The sequence below is a fragment of the Apus apus genome, chromosome 1 (assembly GCF_020740795.1).
Source record: "Apus apus isolate bApuApu2 chromosome 1, bApuApu2.pri.cur, whole genome shotgun sequence".
Classification (NCBI taxonomy): domain Eukaryota; kingdom Metazoa; phylum Chordata; class Aves; order Apodiformes; family Apodidae; genus Apus; species Apus apus.
The window spans coordinates 151,239,308-151,258,211 of record NC_067282.1 but is presented as its reverse complement, the minus strand read 5'-3'; the positions used below and the strand labels follow the sequence as shown (position 1 = coordinate 151,258,211).

The 18,904-nt window shown below is 42.6% G+C and overlaps 1 protein-coding gene across 15 annotated transcripts in view; it reads left to right on the top strand.

Annotated features, from left to right (window-relative positions):
* RBFOX2 (RNA binding fox-1 homolog 2) overlaps positions 1-18,904 on the top strand; it is a 176,840-nt gene that overhangs the window by 146,670 nt on the left and 11,266 nt on the right. For 4 of the 15 annotated variants that reach the window (XM_051608539.1, XM_051608550.1, XM_051608548.1 and 1 more), the window contains 6 exons: positions 1,954-2,046; positions 4,821-4,881; positions 7,220-7,273; positions 7,408-7,500; positions 8,629-8,761; positions 16,710-16,752. In XM_051608539.1, coding sequence (XP_051464499.1) covers positions 1,954-2,046; positions 4,821-4,881; positions 7,220-7,273; positions 7,408-7,500; positions 8,629-8,761; positions 16,710-16,752 — 477 coding nt within the window. Of the gene's footprint in view, positions 1-1,953; positions 2,047-4,820; positions 4,882-7,219; positions 7,274-7,407; positions 7,501-8,143; positions 8,212-8,628; positions 8,762-14,063; positions 14,104-16,709; positions 16,753-18,904 lie in introns of those variants that run through there. The other 11 variants (XM_051608540.1, XM_051608541.1, XM_051608543.1 and 8 more) reach the window with 9 other exon arrangements.

Genomic DNA, 18,904 nt, shown 5'->3' with positions numbered 1-18,904 from the left:
TGAAGCTTTAGATTATTGGATTGGAGTCCAGAGAAGTGCTCTTGTTGGGTCTCAACATTGCAGTACTTGACTAAGTTATTGTTGCTGTTCATGGGGGAAAGAACAAAAAAACCCCTCACATTTTGCGAGTGTGAAACAGTTTTGTGCTGGAAACCCAGCTGTGGATAGTAAAGGCCAGCATGTAAAACAGTTTGGTCTTTTTAAGATTAATATTATAAAGACCTATAAAAAGCACTTGAAGAATGATGGGTTTCTTGTGCCTTGTTGCTAACAGTGCTTAGAAACCAAGGGGCTATTTTTTGGGACAGCCCAGTCCATAGAAACTGGACCCTGAGCTGCATGGAGGGGTCTGTGTGGCTAGCATGCCATTTCCCTCACAAGGCATTGCTGTGGTTTAGTTCCATCACCTCACTCTCCAGTTAGTATCAGGAGTTTCCATTGCATCATGTGCAAGCTTTGTTCTTCCTGCTCCTGAGAAGAAGCCAGCAGATACTACTCTTTGTACATTAACTGGTATTTCCTTTGTACCAAACCATAGGAGCCAGTTACTCCTGCTCTTAAGATAACCTAAAAGCAGAATGCAGTGAGGTTTTTTGTTTGGTCCCACTTCCTGTAATGGCATGAAGAACAGCTCACCATAGTTGTCTGTAGTAAGGTACCATTTGTTACTAGTTAAAATCCTAAAATGACTTAGTCACCTTGGCTCTGTTTTAATGTCAGTGCCCTCATCTGTGGAAGGAAGCATGTTCTCTTACCCTGCCCTGCTATGTGACTGCATGAGCTGGCAGCAGCATGAGCATGTAGGACAGGCACGTTTCATATGCCTTCATGGATTCAGTAAACCTAAATTCTTCTAACTAAAGGGCATTTCAGTAGCCCTTGATCCTTTGTGGTTGCTCCGAGCAGGGTGTGTCCATTTTTCTCAAACTTCATGGTCTAACTGGGCAGGTATTTGTTGCTATCCATGGCACAGAGGTTACCATCTCAGAACAAAGCCAAGTAAGGTGGGTAGCAGGGTTGGAGGGAGGTAGCAGTAGGTCAGGAGCATCAAATGAAGCCTGCCTGTACCGGTGAATTGGTCTTTAGGTGTTTAGATTGACACTCAAGTCCAGCACAGTACTTGCAGATAGAAAAAATGTTTAAACTACAGTATGTGATACTCTGAATCTTAATGTTAAGTCATGTTTAATTGATGGTGCCACCTAGAAGCCCTGCTTACTTTCAGGGCTCCGTGCGTTATTAGGGAAGTTACAGGCATAGGAGTAGACATGAGCTGTGCCCCGAAGAGCTTACAAGGGATGCTTTACAAACAGCCCTTCCTCTCCACAGTTTTCTAAGGTAGGTAATTATTATTGTCTCCATTTTACAGGTGGGAAAAGCAAGGTTCAGTGTTTGATTTGCGCAAAGCTTTGCAGAATTGCTGGTGCCAGGCATGAACTCAGATCGCTGCTCGCTCTCATAACAGTTTCTGATGAGAATGAAGTGCCACTCAGTGTCAATGTCCTGTACTGTGTCTGGGGTGGGTGGGGGGTCCCACAGAGCATGCGTGTTAATTACCAGAGAAGAGACAGACCCCGCTTGGGCTTGACCAGCTTCCCTATGACGGAGCAGGGTTTCGTGTTTTAAGCCAACAAACAAACAAACAAAAATAATATAAAATTGTCTCGAGTAACTTTGTACTTCTTTTTTGGTCTGGCCTCAATTGCTTTTATGTTTTCTTTTTTTTAATTACTCTTATTATTCTTATTATGATTACAGTTCCTTTATTTTATCAAATTTTATTTCTTTCATTTATGAAACATGCATGAACCAACAATGTGACTCTAGGAGGTTATTGCTGAGTTGTGCTGATGTCGATTTCATACTGTGATATTTTTTCTCTATTTACCTAGAGATCAGTATTTCAACATATAACGATGTGCATGTTTTCCCCCCTTCTCCCGCTGCATGCAGGGATTCGGGTTCGTAACTTTCGAGAATAGTGCTGATGCAGACAGGGCCAGGGAGAAATTACACGGCACCGTGGTAGAGGGCCGTAAAATCGAGGTGCATGTCTTCAGTAATTCAATTTCTTCTTTATATTTATTCTTTTGATTTCTTTTTGTGTCTTGCCTCACTTATTTCACATTTGGATCCCAGTCTTGTGTGTGCGTGTGTGTTTGTGTCTGTGTCCTTCACCTCCCTGCACTGAAATGTATAAAATTTTACACCCCTTATGGAATACTTTTATTATTGATTTGGGTACTTTTTTTTCTTTTCTTTTCTTTCTTCTTTTATTATTTTTTTTTCCCCACCCACTCCAAATTTTTGCCCTTCTGCTGTCTTGATTTTTCCTTTGCTTCAGTTTGCAAGGCTCCGATTTCCATGTCCAGGCCTGAACAAAACTAACTGAAAGAGTACTGTCTGACTTCTAACTCTGTGTCCAAAAGGAAAAAAAAAAAAAAAGCAGGGGGCCAGCCAGTATCCTCTCCTTCCTCTGAGGCCAGTTCTCCTCCACACAAGTGTGAGATGATGCCCATGCTGGGAGGGTGGGGGAGACACGGGGCAGAAGCCCCAAGTGGGCTGTGCTATACGCACTCTTGGTGTCTTGACCTGCTCGCAGTCAAGAGTTGGCTTGGTGAGAGCTAATCCTTACAGTTTCTCCCTGTCACCACAGGGGACTGAAGGATTGATTAATGTTGGCTGGCCAACGTGGCCATGTGTCGGGCATGCCTGGTGTTGACCAGTTTGCTGTTCCACTGTGTTGAAGGCTAACTGGCGTCTTCCCTCTTTCCCTCTTTCTTTAAAAAAAAAAAAGAAAAAAAAAGAAAAAAGAAAAAATCAAAGAGTACAAATATTAAAACAAGCCACCGTTTTTGAGTAAGATGTCTGCATATTTTGCCTTTTTTTGTTTTGTTTTTTTTTTATTTCCCTTTTCAATGGTTTAGCGTTTAGGGCCCTTCACTTGACTCACTCTTTCCATGGTAACTATACACAATGCTGGCGATGGTACGAGTTGGCGGTAAGTGAAACAAAAGCACTAGAGAAGAAGCTTTTTTTATTATTTTTTCTTAAAATTTAAAAAAAAAAAAACAAGAAAGAAAAAAATCCATCTGCCATCTCACATTAACACTACGAAATGTGATTTGACTTGTTGTCCCCACCCACCCCCTTCCCCCTTCTCCCCCTTTTATTTTCAATGCTGTTGAGTAATGCCGCCTGGACTTTGGATGTACATATCGTTTTGTAGCAGTCTGAGCTGTTTGATTACTGACTTCATGGTGATTTCCCCTTGCACATCTTACTCAGAGTTACTGAACTCCAGTTTGGCTGGTTTTTATTAATGCACCCATTTCCTCTTCTTTCTTTCCTTCCCCTTCTTTCTTGCTGCTCTTTCTTTCTGAGACCTGTTTGTAGCTGTTACTGTTTGTTTTCTTTCTTTTTCTTTCTCTCTCTCCCTCTCCCAAGTTTATTTCTTTACTTGGTTAAATGCAGCTGTTGGTCTCTGCTGACTGGTGGTTTCTGATCAGTTCTGGCAATTTTTCCTTTAAGTGCTTGTGTTGCACTTTGCTGTAGCAGCTGATTTCAGGCACTGCTCCATCTTAATGATTGTCTGTGAGACCCTATCTCCTCCCTCCTCCCCTCCCCACCCTCTGAATCAATTGTGGTTTGTTGGTTTTGTTTTGTTTGTTGTTTTTTTTTTTCCTTTCTTTTATCTGTGTGTGTTTAACTGCATGCTCTCAGTCTCATCATTGTTGTTTCCCATTCTTTCTTTTTAAATGTGTAATGTTTCTATTGTTTTGAGGCTGAAACGAGAGTAAATGTAGCTCCAGACTCCCCACCCTGTGTATGCTCACCATTTGTAAGTCTCAAGGGCTCGAGGCAGCTTTTATTTTTATATTTTTTATTTTTATTTACTTCTTCACCTTGGCCTTAGTTCCCATTTGGCTTGGGTTTTGATTGATTATATTTAAAGACTTCACCCTCCTTGCAAGAACTTTGAGGCTGTCTGACATGGGGCTGCAGTAACTTGGCTTCCAAACTAGTCCATCTTTTCTTTATCAGCACCATCTCTGTGGTAACACTCCACTTGCTTGAGCAATCAAACTGCTTGGAACTATGCAGAGCTCTGTAAAGAGGGTGGAGGGCACAAAAAAAAAAAAAAAAGACACAGATTTACAGCTGTGTATTTCTTCTTTTTGGTCCATGAGATTTGTGACAAGGAAAAATATAATTTGAAAAAGATTTGAAAATTATGGGGAGGAAATCGGTGAATGCAGACCATGCAAATGCTTGGTGGCATTCCAGAAATCAAGCCTTGGGAGTTCAAATCTAACACTGATGGACTCCAGGCTACCTTTTTCTATCTAAACAATATGCCTGCCAGTGACCTGCAGGGCTCTGATCCCAGTGTGAGCTTGAGAAATAAGTCAGCTTGTGCATCACCCAGTTCAGTTCCCCTGCCCTGGGCTGCAGAAATTCTTGCTGCCTCTTGAACAGAACCTAGACAAAACCTTCCAGTTTTGCCCTTTCAATCACTGAGCTGAATATAAGCACTCTCCAAGGGGTGGCAGGGTGGCAAAGAATCTGCACTTTACTCTCGTTGGTCTTTTGTTTAATGCATAATTTTAAAGTGCCACATTTAGCTGTAAATTTTATAATTAAATGGCAACTGTTAAAAAGTAATTTAAATATCGCATTATTGTAAAATTAGTTGTTTACATTTTTTTTGCTCAGAGAAGTATAGTGTGTATGTGTGTGGTATCTGAGAGTTTTCCATCGTTTTCCCTAACGTCCTGTGCTTCCTTCCCTCTCCTCCCCCTCCCCTTTTTTACTTCTAGGTTAACAATGCCACAGCTCGAGTGATGACCAATAAGAAGATGGTCACACCTTATGCAAATGGTAAGAGAGACTGTACTAATGATGAGCTGAAAGGTTTGAAGAAAGACAAAAGGTTCCTGGTGAAGGAAAAATCATGGCCTGTCCTCAGAACAACAACAACAAAAAAACGCAACCAAAAGAGACCAATAACAACCCCACAAACCCTGGTTTCTAGTGTTATTCTAAGTGTTTATGGAGGACTGCCATGTTACAGATGGAGAAGTAGGGACAGAGGAGTAGGGATGTGCCCATTGTGGCCAAGCTAGGAAAAGAAGCCACGGATTGATGGGTTTCCTGCCACTGCTGCAAGCTGATGCTGTACAGTGGATGTGCAGTGCTTCTGAGTCTCATTGCCATCAGGAAGATACCTAAATACGAATGCGGAAGCATCACTTGGGGTATGTAATTGGATATACCTCAGTTTAGGTTCTAACTGTAAGAACACAGCTGTCCCCAAGCAGCCTGGAAGACAGAGGCATTGCACTGCTTGTTTGCTCACTTTTTGCTATAGACTGTCCTGCTTTTCCATAATTTTCCAGTGAACCTGAATAGAAAAAGACCGAGTTGTCTGGGTAATGAAGAATCTTTTTTCATCAGGATATTTTAGTTCTTTTGTCTGTGCAGTAATTTTACTGCATAGGCACATACAGCATAAAAACTTGTTCTTCTCACGACAGAACTGAAATGCTGCTTTGATGCAGATTTTTGAATCTTTGTCCTGAAACAGTTAGGAATATTCTTTTTGGTCTGAAAATGTTCCCAAACGGCTTCAACATGGGAGGAAGCTGCACATATGTATCTGCTAGTATAAGAATCCATTTTGATTACAGCATAAGAGTCAGAAGATACAAATTTTATTTGTGGCGCTGCTATTGACTTGTGTGGCTCTAGGCAAATCTCTTTTTGGTTGCAAAACTGGGGAAAATGAGGCAAGCAGAAAAGTTGGAATTCTGAGTCTCGTGTCTGAAAGGAATCGGGAGATTTTGTAGTAAATGGTGATGGAGCCATGTTCTGCTGTCCTGAAAACAAGGGCAGAAAATGCATGTGACTGGTAACGAAGCTTGGCTCATGGATAACCAGCCAGAGTATTTTGGTTTCACAGTCAGCATTAAAGCTTCACAAGGTATTGAGTAGTAGGCCAGGCTTAAGGCATGCTGATGAGTGGTCATATGACTGTTATTAAATTTGAGGGTTGATCTCAGTCATTGCCACCACTCAAGTATTTTGCCATCAAGGTGGGCAGCACAGTGGCAGCATGCCCAGTCTTGTAGGGGGAACGTGCATTGTATCTCTCGTTGATACTCGGCCAGCAGATGAAGGGGTGATGTTGATGGGCTGCATTCAGTTGTTCATATGGTTTCTAGGCTGGTTAGAGGTGTTAAAATGCAATAAGTATGTGCACCAGGACTCCAAGACGGAGGGAAGGGTATGGATTTTATTTAAAAAAAATACCTGTGTGATTGCTAGCTGAACAGTTGAGGTCCTCCTGAAAGGAATGCTTTATAGAAGCCAGTCCAGATCATGATGTTAGCTTTACACCCCTTGCTTCTCTCCCCAGTTAGAAATGGGGTGGGGGGAGATGATAGACGTGTTTCTAGATGTGACTGGGGAGTGTGTTCGTCCTCATACCCCTGTGATTACCTCTTTAAGCACTATTCTCTTGTAGGGTTTATGTTGATGGTTTGCAGTTCTTGCCAGTTATCCTGGTAGTATTAAAATCAGTTCTCTGGTAAGGCTTTCAGCTGGAAAGCAGAATAAAGATCACAGGAAGTACTAAAATAACAAAGAGGAGAAAATGTGAGTTGAATAGACCGAATTGCTTTTCTGCACCATAGTTGCATAATTCAGTTAGTGAGGAAATTCAGACGCAGTTGCTTCTTAGCAGATTTCTAGCAAATAAGACAGAGAAGTGTTTTGTGAATTTAAGGCTATAAATTGTCTTGCCTGGGATGGCAGTCTGGGTCAGTGGCTTTAGAGAGGCTTTAGATCTGCAGCATTTCTGGTGAAAGCAGGGAGGAGCTGGCTACAAGGCTCATGCAGGGAACGCAGGGTCGCACGGTGCTTGTGGCAAATATGCATATAAGGTAGTTGGCATTCCCTCAGCAGTGCCTCTGCCTGCTGCAGATCAGCTGATGTTTTTGCTGTTCCCTCCGATACAGCCACCTGCACCTAGAACTTGACATTAGAAAAAGGCAGTTGGCCTCCATCTACACCAAGGGGGATTGAGGTGAAGCAGAAATTGGAAAGAGCTGTGCATGTGAAGCTGGGGCGCACGAAAGAGACCGTTCCCCCTACCCATGCTGCCTGCTCCTTCTCTTGGTGTAGATTCTGGCATTCACTGCAGTCTTTGTTGTTTCAGGTTGGAAGTTGAGTCCTGTGGTTGGAGCGGTGTACGGCCCTGAGTTATATGCAGGTAGAGCTTAAGTAGACACTTCCACTTCTGCCATTTAACTGCAGTGGTGTTTGTTTATGTTCTCAACCTGCTATTTCTTTATAACCTTTTTACGTTTTGTTTTTGTTTTTCTGTTCTTTTTAAAATTAAATTAGCATCCAGCTTTCAAGCAGATGTCTCGCTGGGCAATGACGCCGCAGTGCCCCTGTCAGGAAGGGGGGGTATTAACACTTACATTCCTTTAATCAGTAAGTAGCCCCTGTTGGCCCCTGTACAGTTACTGTGCTTGAGTTAATGACGACCTGTTATGTTTCTTCTCTCCAGTCTGTATAATATATACTTGAAAGGATGGGTCTCGCTGGGAATGAGTTTATCTTGAGCCAAAGTATACTGTGCTGTGGCTGTAATTTGTTCATCTGCAGTGTGTTTCTGTACTGGTGAATGGGTCTTTGAGTGATGAGGAGGCTGCAGAACAAGGGAAGGGTGTGTGTGAGGAATAGGCCATTCCCTTACCCCCCCTCCCCCTTTTGAAATCAAAGAAACCAAACAGACAAATCCCTAAAGTACATATTATACAAGCTGTTAAAGCGCGAGTCTGCGGGGCCCCCAGTGGCCCCCAGTGGCATGCACCTGGACGCACTTCGGGTTGAGTGTGCGCCCCAAGACTCCTTCCCTCTTGGTATCTGTTGATTACACGTTTGCAGATGCCTCTGAGGTTTTACATCATTTCATCACAAGCCAGTTTACTCCAGTGTAAAGCATAATAAAGCGGGCTTCACTTTACGTGGAGCCAGTTACTGGTCACACTTGTTAAATGAATGTGGGCTCTCAGTAAACTGGCACTTTATGGGAAATTTCTGCTGCTGTTATATGGGCTATCTTGTCTTTCAGGCTTTAAAATGAACATACAGAGGATTGGGTGGCAAAGAGTGGGAGGGGAAAGGAGGGAAGAGACTGATGTAAGTTGGTTGACTTTAAGGGCCTCTTGACAAATTATTTTAAAGAGCCTCTGCAGTTTTGGAAGAGCCGCCTGCTATTATTGATAGTAACTCTCTGCGCTTCTCGGACTCTAACCAGACTGCATGGCGGTGTCAAAAGGCGGGGGGATTTGTACCCTGTTTGTGGTGGGTGAGGCATGCCAAAGCATTAACCTCTTGCATGCCAAACCTCTCTGCAACCCCTCTTCCCCCAAAGGCCATGGTGTAGCAGGAAGTATGTATCGGATGCTTGCTGGGTTATAAGCATGCCCCTCTGCAGGACTGATGCAAAACGTCCCACCGCTGTGGAGCTATTGTGTCACTTTGTTTGAAGCAAGCAGTTGTTCTGTGGGCAGGAGTTTGGATCCTTTTCACCCTCCACCTTGTCTGTCTTTCCAGTTCCAGGCTTCCCCTATCCAACTGCAGCCACTACAGCAGCCGCATTTCGGGGAGCCCATCTGAGGGGCCGAGGAAGGACAGTGTATGGGGCAGTCCGGGCAGTACCTCCCACAGCCATCCCTGCCTACCCAGGGTAAGCACTGGTCATGAGAGCAGAGTGCTCTGCACAACCGTGTCAAATAGCTGATTGGTTAACAAAAAAATAACAAAGATTGTCTGGATGGTGAGAGTCAGGATATCATTAGTGCCAGAGCATTCTGCACACTATGGCATCCGGTCAGGGCAAATCTAAATTTTTCCACGTTATGTTCTTGACTGAAACAATTTTCAGTACTTGAAACAGCTTAAAGAGCTGATGGATTTCTTCTTAAATTTCTCAATTTGTCTACGTGGCATTTGTCATCCATTGACCCAGTACATTATAGCGCTGCTGAGAAGGACGCAAAGAGAGAAGGTCTGAAATTTCCAAAAGTGTTTGGCTCTTTGCACTCCATTTGTGTTTTTGTAACCAGGAATGAGGAATGTTATCCATTACCTTCATGCCTCACCATCTGGCAGTAGGACAGAGAAGAGCCAGTTACCCACAATGAATTTGCTTTCTTTGTTGGAGAGGGTTTAAAAAGGTTTAAAACAAAGATTAGTCAAGTCCATTAATTTAAAATTGGGAGTGTTTGGGATATAAGGGAGAATGAAAGTGCAGCGTTCTAACTGTTGTGTGAAGCAATGGTGAATGCATGGCCTTAGCATTCTTTGCCCTCTGATTTTTCACTGGTAGTGCAGTGGAATAGATGCTGTTACAAAAGAGTATTCTGCTATTTAAAAATACAGGGAACTAAGTTTGTATGTGAATTCTGTTTGTTTAAGCAGGATGTAATGACAGATAAAGCAGAAAAAAAACATTCTAAACGGACTTCTTTGTGGAGTTGAGGATGCTCTGTGCATATTCCCTGTTTCTGGAATTTTACTTACCATATTTTCCAGGCAACATTCTCAGAAAGAATAGGAATGAATCCTCCAATACAGAGAAGTGGACAGACCCTTTTTACCTTTACACTAGCCCCAAAAGAAAAGAAAACAAATTTTAAATCTTTTATTACAAAGGGGAAGCGGAAGCCACACACATCAGTGCAAGGAGCTGGCCAGATACATGCTGGATAAGCAGATTGTAGCAGATTAAGTGATGAGAGTTACTGTGGCTCTCTCTTTTTAGAGTTCAGTCTGATATTTCAAGTGGAGTTTAAGGAAGCAAGCTGTAGTGGTCCTGTATCTGTCTAGCTTTGCTCTTGGGCAAATCTCGCAATGTTTGTATTTAATTCACCAGAAGACTTTAAATGAAACCTTTTGTCTGAACAAATTGGCCTTCCAAACTGTTTCTTCTGGGTTTTCAGATGCACCTCTTTTTGTCACTGCTCCTAGTTTATATTCTATATCCTGTAACCATAGCCTTTGACCTGCAACTTGGCTGTCTGTTGATCTAAAAACTTACCCAGTCTGGTATTACTAGGAAATGCTCCACAGTGAAACAGAGAAGCAAAGCTGAGCTAAGTGCTGCCGTCTAGCAGAATGTGAAATACTTGCACGGGGGAGGGAGGATGCTCACTTCATCCCTGAGAATAATGACTGGAGCATTGATAGCAAGAGGCTACCACAAGTGGCTCAGTGGGAGGGACTCTAGGCTTGTCTTTATAAATCCAGCCTGAGTCCCATATAAAAGATTTGTTTCCATTTCGAATATGGGCCAGGCTCTTCCAGATACTGTCTCATGACTGTGTTTACTTTTGTTTAGTTTGACTGACCCTGCTGACTGAATTCTTGTCTTCATGGGCAGCGTACTATCCCCTAAACATTTGCAGGGCAGCAGCAAACAAGGCAGGTTCACAAATAGCGCAGAACTGCCCCTAGTCCCATGCACTGGAATGTAATTAGCCAATTCTGGTGGTTTTTGCCCTCATAGTGTGAGTCTCTACAAGATCTTTTGCAGAGGGAATTTGATTCCTTGTGAAATAATACGAAATGCGCTGTTCAGTTCCATGTTGCAGTAACCTGTAGGACAAGCACCATCAGCCTCCATGGAATCAGGGGCAGGCACACATTCCTAACATTTTACCCTGCATCAGTTGCTTTCTTCCTGGCCAGTGGGAAGATGACACTGCAAGATCAGTCAGCAACACAAGTGATCAAGACATAGTGAGTAATGTGGAAGAAGACAGTAAAGTAAGCTGCAAGTTAACTCAGACCTGGTAGAAGTAATTGGTTTTCACAAACCTCAGTGGTATTTAAGTTACAAAACTGAATGGTATCACTGCATTTGAAAACTCAGCAGAATTAAAAAAATACAGAATATAGATTAATTAAAGCTCATTGGAATTGCCATACTGGATCAGACCTGAGGGCCATTTAGGTTAGAGTAAGTCTTGACAGGGCCTAGTGCTAGATACTCCAGAGGAAGGTGTGAGAAATCATGTTGTTCTTAATAGTTTTAACATTTATTTCAAGAACTCAAATGAAGACTTACTAAGGCATATGTGGACTGTACATACTTAAGTATGGACATGGGCATTTATCCAGGCAAGGCTATTCATACCTTAGAAAGCAATTGCTCAGACCATCAGAGAGAATGTGAGATAGTTACCTGAGCCTGACCTCAGAATACAAAGGCAGCCTTCAATTTAAAACTGAGGCAGGATTCAATAGAAGGAAGGAGATGTTATAACCTCTGATATATAGTGTGAGTAAAACTTGTTCTGGAATATTGCCCTGATGTTAGTGGCCATGCTATATAAACAAGGATGCTGATAAATTACACTTCAGACCAAAAGCTGCGAGAATTAAATCAGTCTTAAAATAACTTGCCTACTGTGAAACTCTCAAAACTAAATAAGCTTGTTCCATTTTATGGAACTGTATGTTAGGCATTGACTTGTTTATGGTCATTAAGTACTAATATGAAGAGTATGCTTACTGCAATGAAGAATAATTTAGTCTATGAGTTTAAATGCGTAGAATATTCACTGACTCAAAGCCAAAAGTAGTTAAAAGTCAGACTAGATATAAGGCAGTAGGGAGCTTTGGGGGTTTGGAGTGGCTTTTTGGTTCCTTTTACAACAAAGTCAACCGTTGGTACACCTTAATGATATGACAGCTGCTTTACAAAACCAGCATATTTCCTTCTCCTGTGGATGTGTGTTAGCTCAACTAGCGGGCTTTCAGATGCCACTGAGATTTGCTGGGCTGATGGGCTGCTTTATGCTTCTGGTCAGTCTATGTAACCAGAATGGTCTCTGTGGTTCTCAAATGAAGGAATTCTCTCAGTTTTTGCAAGCATTAAAAATCACAGATAGGTATATTCTAACATATAAATAAACCTTGATAAGTTTCAGCCCTGGCAGTTGGTGTCAGTCAAGTCTTAACTTAAGGGGAGATGGAGGATGCACATGTGCTTTGTTGTTTGGACTCAAGAAGTCTTACTTGTTATTAGTGTTCCTTGCAGTTTTCTCTGGAGAGCTGATCCTAGCATCTCTTGCTGACAGGATTCTAAGTTACAGGAATAGTGGCCTGATCCAATGTGGTAATGCTTATGTTCATCCAACAGATTGTCTTCTGAATAACTGTTAAAACTGCTAACCTGCTCATAAACCAACAGTCACTTCCTCTGTCATGCGTTTGCCTTTCCTGCAGGAGCAGGTGGAGTATCACTGCTAAAACACTCCTGATCCTAGATAGAGAACCCAGCAATGTAAGTCACTTCCCCAGGAGACAGATTCTTTGTTACGTGGTTGTAAAAATTTAGCTTCAAAAAAAAGATCTTACGGCCTGCATCTCCCTGCTGAAGTGGCTCCCCTCTTCTTCTAACAAGGGTCTCTATCTTCTTATCTGCTCCCAATGTTTTTGGAGTAACTCTGTCCATTGGGAATGGAGTGAATGTTACCTGGGGAAGACAACAAGACTAAATTATTCAAGCAGTGGCTAACACTGCAACAGATTTTTTAAAAAATCTTATTTTTTAGCAGTAGCATGCAGAATTTTGGCAAGATCTGCTGGGCTTTTTTTTTTGTGCGTGTGTGCCTTACAATAGGTGGGTGTCTGAGGGTGGCAGGCTCTTGGCAGCATTTCACATTCCATCTGATGAGTAAAAAAGGGTGATTGAGGACCTAGTGTTCCATACCTTCTTTTACCTTAATGCTACTGCTAAGTCATGCACATCAGATCCATGAACATCACAGATGGTGGGGTTAATGCATTTTAAAGTCCTCAGCAAGTTTGTGTGGAGCTATTCAGAGGACAAAGCAGGAAGATAGTCCTCATTATGAAGTGCACCCTGAACTCAAATGGGTGGGGGGCATCCCCTCTCTTCCTTCCTCCTCCTTCCCCAACCCCTGTCCCAAAGCGAGCTATGTAGTCTTACACTAGTGAGTGCTCTGGTAAGAGGAATGGCAATTTGGGAACCCCAGGCTCTGGTTTAACAGTTTTCCTGCTTGAAGTTCTGAGAGAAAGAAAACTATGGCTTAAAGCAGCAAAAGCACCATCCCATGGAAACCCTTCTAGTTGCTATTCTCTGCTATGGAATAGGTCGTTACTACTGGGGACTCCCACTGCACCTTTCAATTCTTGGACCTTGGACCAGTCGCCTAACCTTTTTAGCTCATTATCTCTGCTTGTGAAAGCAATGCATTGTGGGTATTTTTGGTTTTTTCTTTTAATTACATTTCTCTGTGTTTACTTTGATCAGAATTGATTGACTTGTTTTCCTGAGGTGTTGCATTGGTTCTTTAAGATGCTGAATAATAATACTTTGCATGCTTGTGTGATCAGCCAAATCTTATCGCATGTCTAATGTGCAGGGTAAAAGCAGGTGATGTATGGATGTCAGAAACAAAGTCATGCAGCCCTGTGAAGCTCCAAATACCTAATTATACACAACTCTGTGAAATGTGCTTCTGATATAGGTGATTCCAGCCCCTGTGAGATGCCTTCTGAGGGGCTCCTGGATTTCACAAGCCCACTTCATGAAGTCAATGTTTCCATGTGTTTAGGGGGTAACTAAAATAATTCCAGGAGAATAACCAGAGCAGAGGTTTCTAAACCCTGGTTTCTCTTCTTCAGGACATCAGATTTTTTTTGAATACTTTTATTGTACAAGATGGTGGTTCCCCTCCCTCTCTCCTTTGCATACTGTCTCCCCCTCTGCCCACCCCTTCCCCCTTTGCATGCCATGGAAGATGACTTGGAGCCGTCTAGCGTGCGTGAGCACACACATTCTCTTGCTGATTTGCTCCTGCCAAAAGCCCAGGTTGTGGATTCATACATCACCTGCCTGTGTAAAACGCATGTGCATGCTGCCGTCCTCAATAACCGGAATGTGTTTTCTGTTCTTTTGTTTTTTGGTTTTTTTTTGTTTTGTTTTTTTGTTTTGTTTTTGTGTGGATTTTCTGCAGTGTGGTTTACCAGGACGGATTTTACGGTGCTGACCTCTATGTAAGTACACACACCGGAGCCTTCTTGTCCCCAACCCCTGACAAGCCAGCCTTTTTTTTTTTTTTTTTTTTCCTTTTGGTTTGTTTGGTTTGGTTTGATTTTTTTTTTTAAATATCATTTACTTTAATTTTCTTCTTCCTTGTGGATATATATATATTTATATATTTAGGAATGCAAGCATGCTTCTCTGTCACTGCGCTTGCCCCTGGGTGCAAGACCTAAGCCTTTGGGTTTCCTGATCATTGCCAGGGTCAGTTTACTGGGTGTCCTGTCCCCCACGTGCACACTGCTACTAATCAACCTGAGAAATTATTAGCAAATTAAAATTTCTGTCAACACTTCTTCTGTTTAAATAATTTGGACATAAAAATAACAGGACTGGTTTAGCCTCAGACCTTCCCTTTCCTTCTTCCCCTCCATCCTCCCCTTTCTCTCTTCTCTTGGGGCCCTTTCAGGTTCGATTCATGCAGCCCACACTAAACTGAGTGAGCTGTATGTTTAAAAATGTTCATGTGCCACTGGGATGTAGAGATTATCCCTTTGGGGAAGATGCTGAAGCTGATTAAAAATGGAGACCAAGATGCTAGAGTGAAAACTGACATCTCATTTTGCTGGTAGAAACAGTACCTAAATAATCTAGATTCTCTTGCCTCTTTGGGGAATTGTAGAGTACAAATATGTGGAGATGTTCAGTTAGAAGAGTCAGCTGCCTCCTCCTATCTGGGAATTAGCTCTGATACCACAGGAGACTTTGTTCTGTCATTGTCTTTGTCGTACCCAGCCAGTCTGTATTGCAAATCTCCAGGGCATCTGTGTATTATGTAGGTGGGTTGTGAATGGAGGGATTCTGACTGGCCAGTGACAAAATCGATTTCCTCTCAGATCGAGAGCTGTTGCAGAGCAGCTATGGTAGGAATACACTTTTCAAAGCCAAAACATTCAGGTCCACTGCTGCCATTGCAACCTGTGGTCCATGTAGCTCTAGCTGTGTTCCCTTTCATGGTGTTTTAAGTAATAGCTCTTTGGAGCTGGGAAAGTTTTGCATAGGGTACTGGCAGAGTTGTTGGCATGGATTTTATATCCCTGCTCCTTTGAAGGTGCTACTTGTCATATTTATAAAGAGAACCCTGGAGTTAGACTCCAGGTAATGGATGAAAGTTGCTTTTTTATTTTACTGGCTTATTTGGAGGGTCAAGTCTTGTAAAGGTACTTTTCCCAATACAGTTACAGCAGTTGGAAGATGTGTTCTCTCAGTGCGGAGATACTGAGTGTATTTCTTAATTCTTGCATATACAGTCATGTGTACAATCCTTTAAAAACTGATCTGCCTAGTGAAGTATTCTTTTATAAAGCTGTGTCAAGGACTACATAGTGTTACGGGTTTTCCTGCCTCACTCCTAAAGCACCAGCTTTAGAGACTGCTGACTTTGCTACAGCAAGTAAGCAAGCAAATGAGCAATGCTCATCAGGAGTGCCTTTTCCCTCAGAGTATCACATGTAAGAGGCTCTCATGTTGAAAGGGAAGACTAGCCAGGGTTACTCCCTATTCCTTTTGGGAAAGCTCCTTCAGAGCTTCCGTTGCAGGTGGGGAGACTTTTAACATGTTTGAGGACAAGATCTTCAGTAATGAAGGATCCCTGTAACCATTTAATGCTGCAGTGCAGTAGAATCACAGAACACAAAACTAAGCCCCCAGGTTAGATTAGAAGCATTAGGTGCATTTCTGATGACTTCGCTGTTGATGGCTCTGGTCTCACTGTCAGAAAGCAGGATGACAAAAGAGGGGACTCATCAAGGTAGATGATGGTGCTTTTCCTGATGTTATTGCTCCCTAGAGCACTCTGATGGACCTCAGGAAAAAGTTGTGATAATCCAAACATGAAGTTACACTTGCAAACAATTTGCTTGGTGGATGTGCCGTGATTACAGTGTCCCTGTGCTCCACTGATTTGTCATGCCTTTCACTGCACAGGGCTTATGCCTCTCTGGTTGCTGTGAAAGGCTTGTCCAGCTTGTGGAAGGGGTGGCAGAGGGTACTTCAGTTAAAACTGAGTGGAAAGTTAAATAGAGGTTCCCTTAGGATTTCTGTGTTGTGTCTAAGTGTGGAAAGGAGCTGAGCTGGCAGGGAGTGGTTAGTGGTAGGCAAGATGAAGGGGAATTGTCCCCCAGTTTGGGCTGCTTTTTCTGCATATGTGTTATGCACTGATTTCTCATCTTCCTCCTCCTCCTCTTCCTCACTCCTTTTTCTTTCCTGGGGCAACCATCCTGCTAGCCATTTCCTCTGTGAAGAGGGCAATCCATCTCTTGTTGGATGCATCCCACTCTGGCAAGACACCTGAATTAATAAAACAAACCTGCCCCAGGATGCAGAGGGCTTCATTTTGGATCATAAGAAAGGTTATCTTTCTTCTACAATGGGGTCAATCTGGGTGGCGGGGGGGAAACCCAAACAAACCCACCCATGCGAAGACTGCTTCTGCCTGTGAAAAGCGTGCTTGCATCCACTGGAAAGAAAAGGCTGGTGAGCCCTGCCGTGGGCTGTTTGTATGATTGTTTCTTTCCACAGCTGTGTTTTTTTGAACTGCTCTTCCTGTGTTCTGTTATAGAATAGTCTTACAGGAACCAATCATTAGCGCTAAAATACCTCAGGTAGGAGTGCCAGTGTGACCTGCCAACCGATCAGATTGTGGATTGCAGTGGAAAAAACTGAATTATACTAACCATTCCAGCACCACATTAGAGATGGGAACAGAGGCTTTTTTAGGGCAGCACAGACTCACGTGTGATCCAAGCCCCTGCTGTAGCAGGGCGGCGTGTCCAGATTTCACACAGAGTGGCATTTCATTCAAAAAACAATAATAACGTAAATTCAATGATAGGGTTAATAAGGTCATGCTTGTCCCATTACCATGTAGAAGCACCTGCTGCAATGGACACCGTTGTCCTGTCACCTCTTTTAATTCATTCATGCTCATTCCTGGTGCACATATGCCACCCTTCTAATACAGAAATACTGGAAACAGTTCTAGCCCTTTCTGCTTCTTAACTTCTGGTATAGGGCAGTTTGGGGGTGGAGAAGACACTTTGAGATACCACAAAAAAAGATCCTGAAATTGGGTTCACTGCCTAAACCTGACAAGTTGTCAAATGTATCTGACTCGTACCATGAGTTACACATTTCTCCAGGGGGATGGGAATGCTTGTGTCTTAGTGGCATAAAGGCTCTTTGGAATAAAGAAGCACAGCAACACACTTTGTGTGCCCCTGTAAGGCAGCAAGGGAAAAAGAAAAGGGAGGGCTATACTTTAGGATACCCTGACATAGTAAGCTGTAGTTTTGGATTTCCTCATGTTCTTGTTGGAGTGATCATCTAATACGGACCTGAAGAGTGGAAGAGAAGATGGGCTTATTTTGAGCTGAACTGTATAGTCTTTTAAGTGTTCATTTATCTACATTAACCTGCTCGGTAATAGGAATGCTGCTTTAGTGCAGATTGCAGCTTCCTCTGTATGTTGTTTTGCCTTGTTTGTGTTATTTCAGAGAATATGTGGAAAAGGTATTGTCTAATGTTAAAGAAGGAATTTTAAAAAGATATTTTCTTGCTTCATTGATTAGCCAAGGATGATAACATCACAGAAGAGTAATTTTAAATGTGAGCTGTTGTGAATACCTGAGCAAATGTGGTTATTTGATGATTAAAATCTGTAGGCTCAAGCACTACACATTTATGTAGGGAAAGGGTTTTAGGACACCCCCAGCAACACTGGCATGATATCCAGAGAAAAGAGAACTTGAATTAAGATAAGTAACCTTTAGGGTTATGTTCATCTCTCATATGGTCCCCAGACAATTCAAAAGACTGTACTGGAACGGACCAATTTTGATTTAGGCAGTCATTTTGGTTGTTGCTGCCCAGTAAAAGCAAAAAAGCCTTTTCCTTAGTTCCCCTGCTTCCTTGTCAAGGCAGTGTTTAAACTGTCCCTTTGATAGAAATGTCTCTGACTTAACATCTTCACAAGAAACACAGCCTCACTCATTTCTTTGGAGATGAGGCTAAAGACTTTAAAAACTGAACCTGGATGGGCAAACCTGCCCCTGTGGAGTCACTTCACTTAAATAGGTGGAGTGGGAGTTTTCATGGCTGTCCTGGGTTTCAGGGACTATGCCACTCCATGGTGTCTTCTGTTGCAGTTTGGCTGTTGCACTGGGAGGAGTGTGGTGCAGCTTTTTATTTCTTTTATTGGGAAATAGGATTGTTCATGTTTGTTGAGGGTGTTCCACTCTGTTACAGTTTATATTTCCTAGAGTACCTGAAGTGAGTGGCATCAGAAATCACTAGCGGTGATAGGACCGTGTAGCTGAGGTTATGGGTGAACTCTGCATACCAGTTAAAATTGTGTGTGAACAGGAATAGCGGGAGAAAATAACTGGTGCATTGGACAAGCTGAACAGGGCTTTAGGAACATTGATGGAATGGTAGGTGGGTCCTGGGTTATGGAGAACAGGAGCATCAGCTGGTTAAGGCAGCCTGCAGAGTGTCTCCTTTGCTCTGTACTGGTTCAGAGTTTGATGAAAACATTTACAAAATAACAAGTAATAGTCTCAACTTTCCTTCTCTTTCTTTCACCCTGTTTTGGTGTATTTGGACCTGTTGGTCATGCTAAATACATCCCTGTGTCAGAAATCCCCCAGCTGTCCACACTCATTGCTCCTACGACAGGAACGTACCATGGCCATTATAATGCCCATTTTTGGTTTTATTTGAAGTACACACAAGTAGAATTTGCAGACTGCGTTGAAC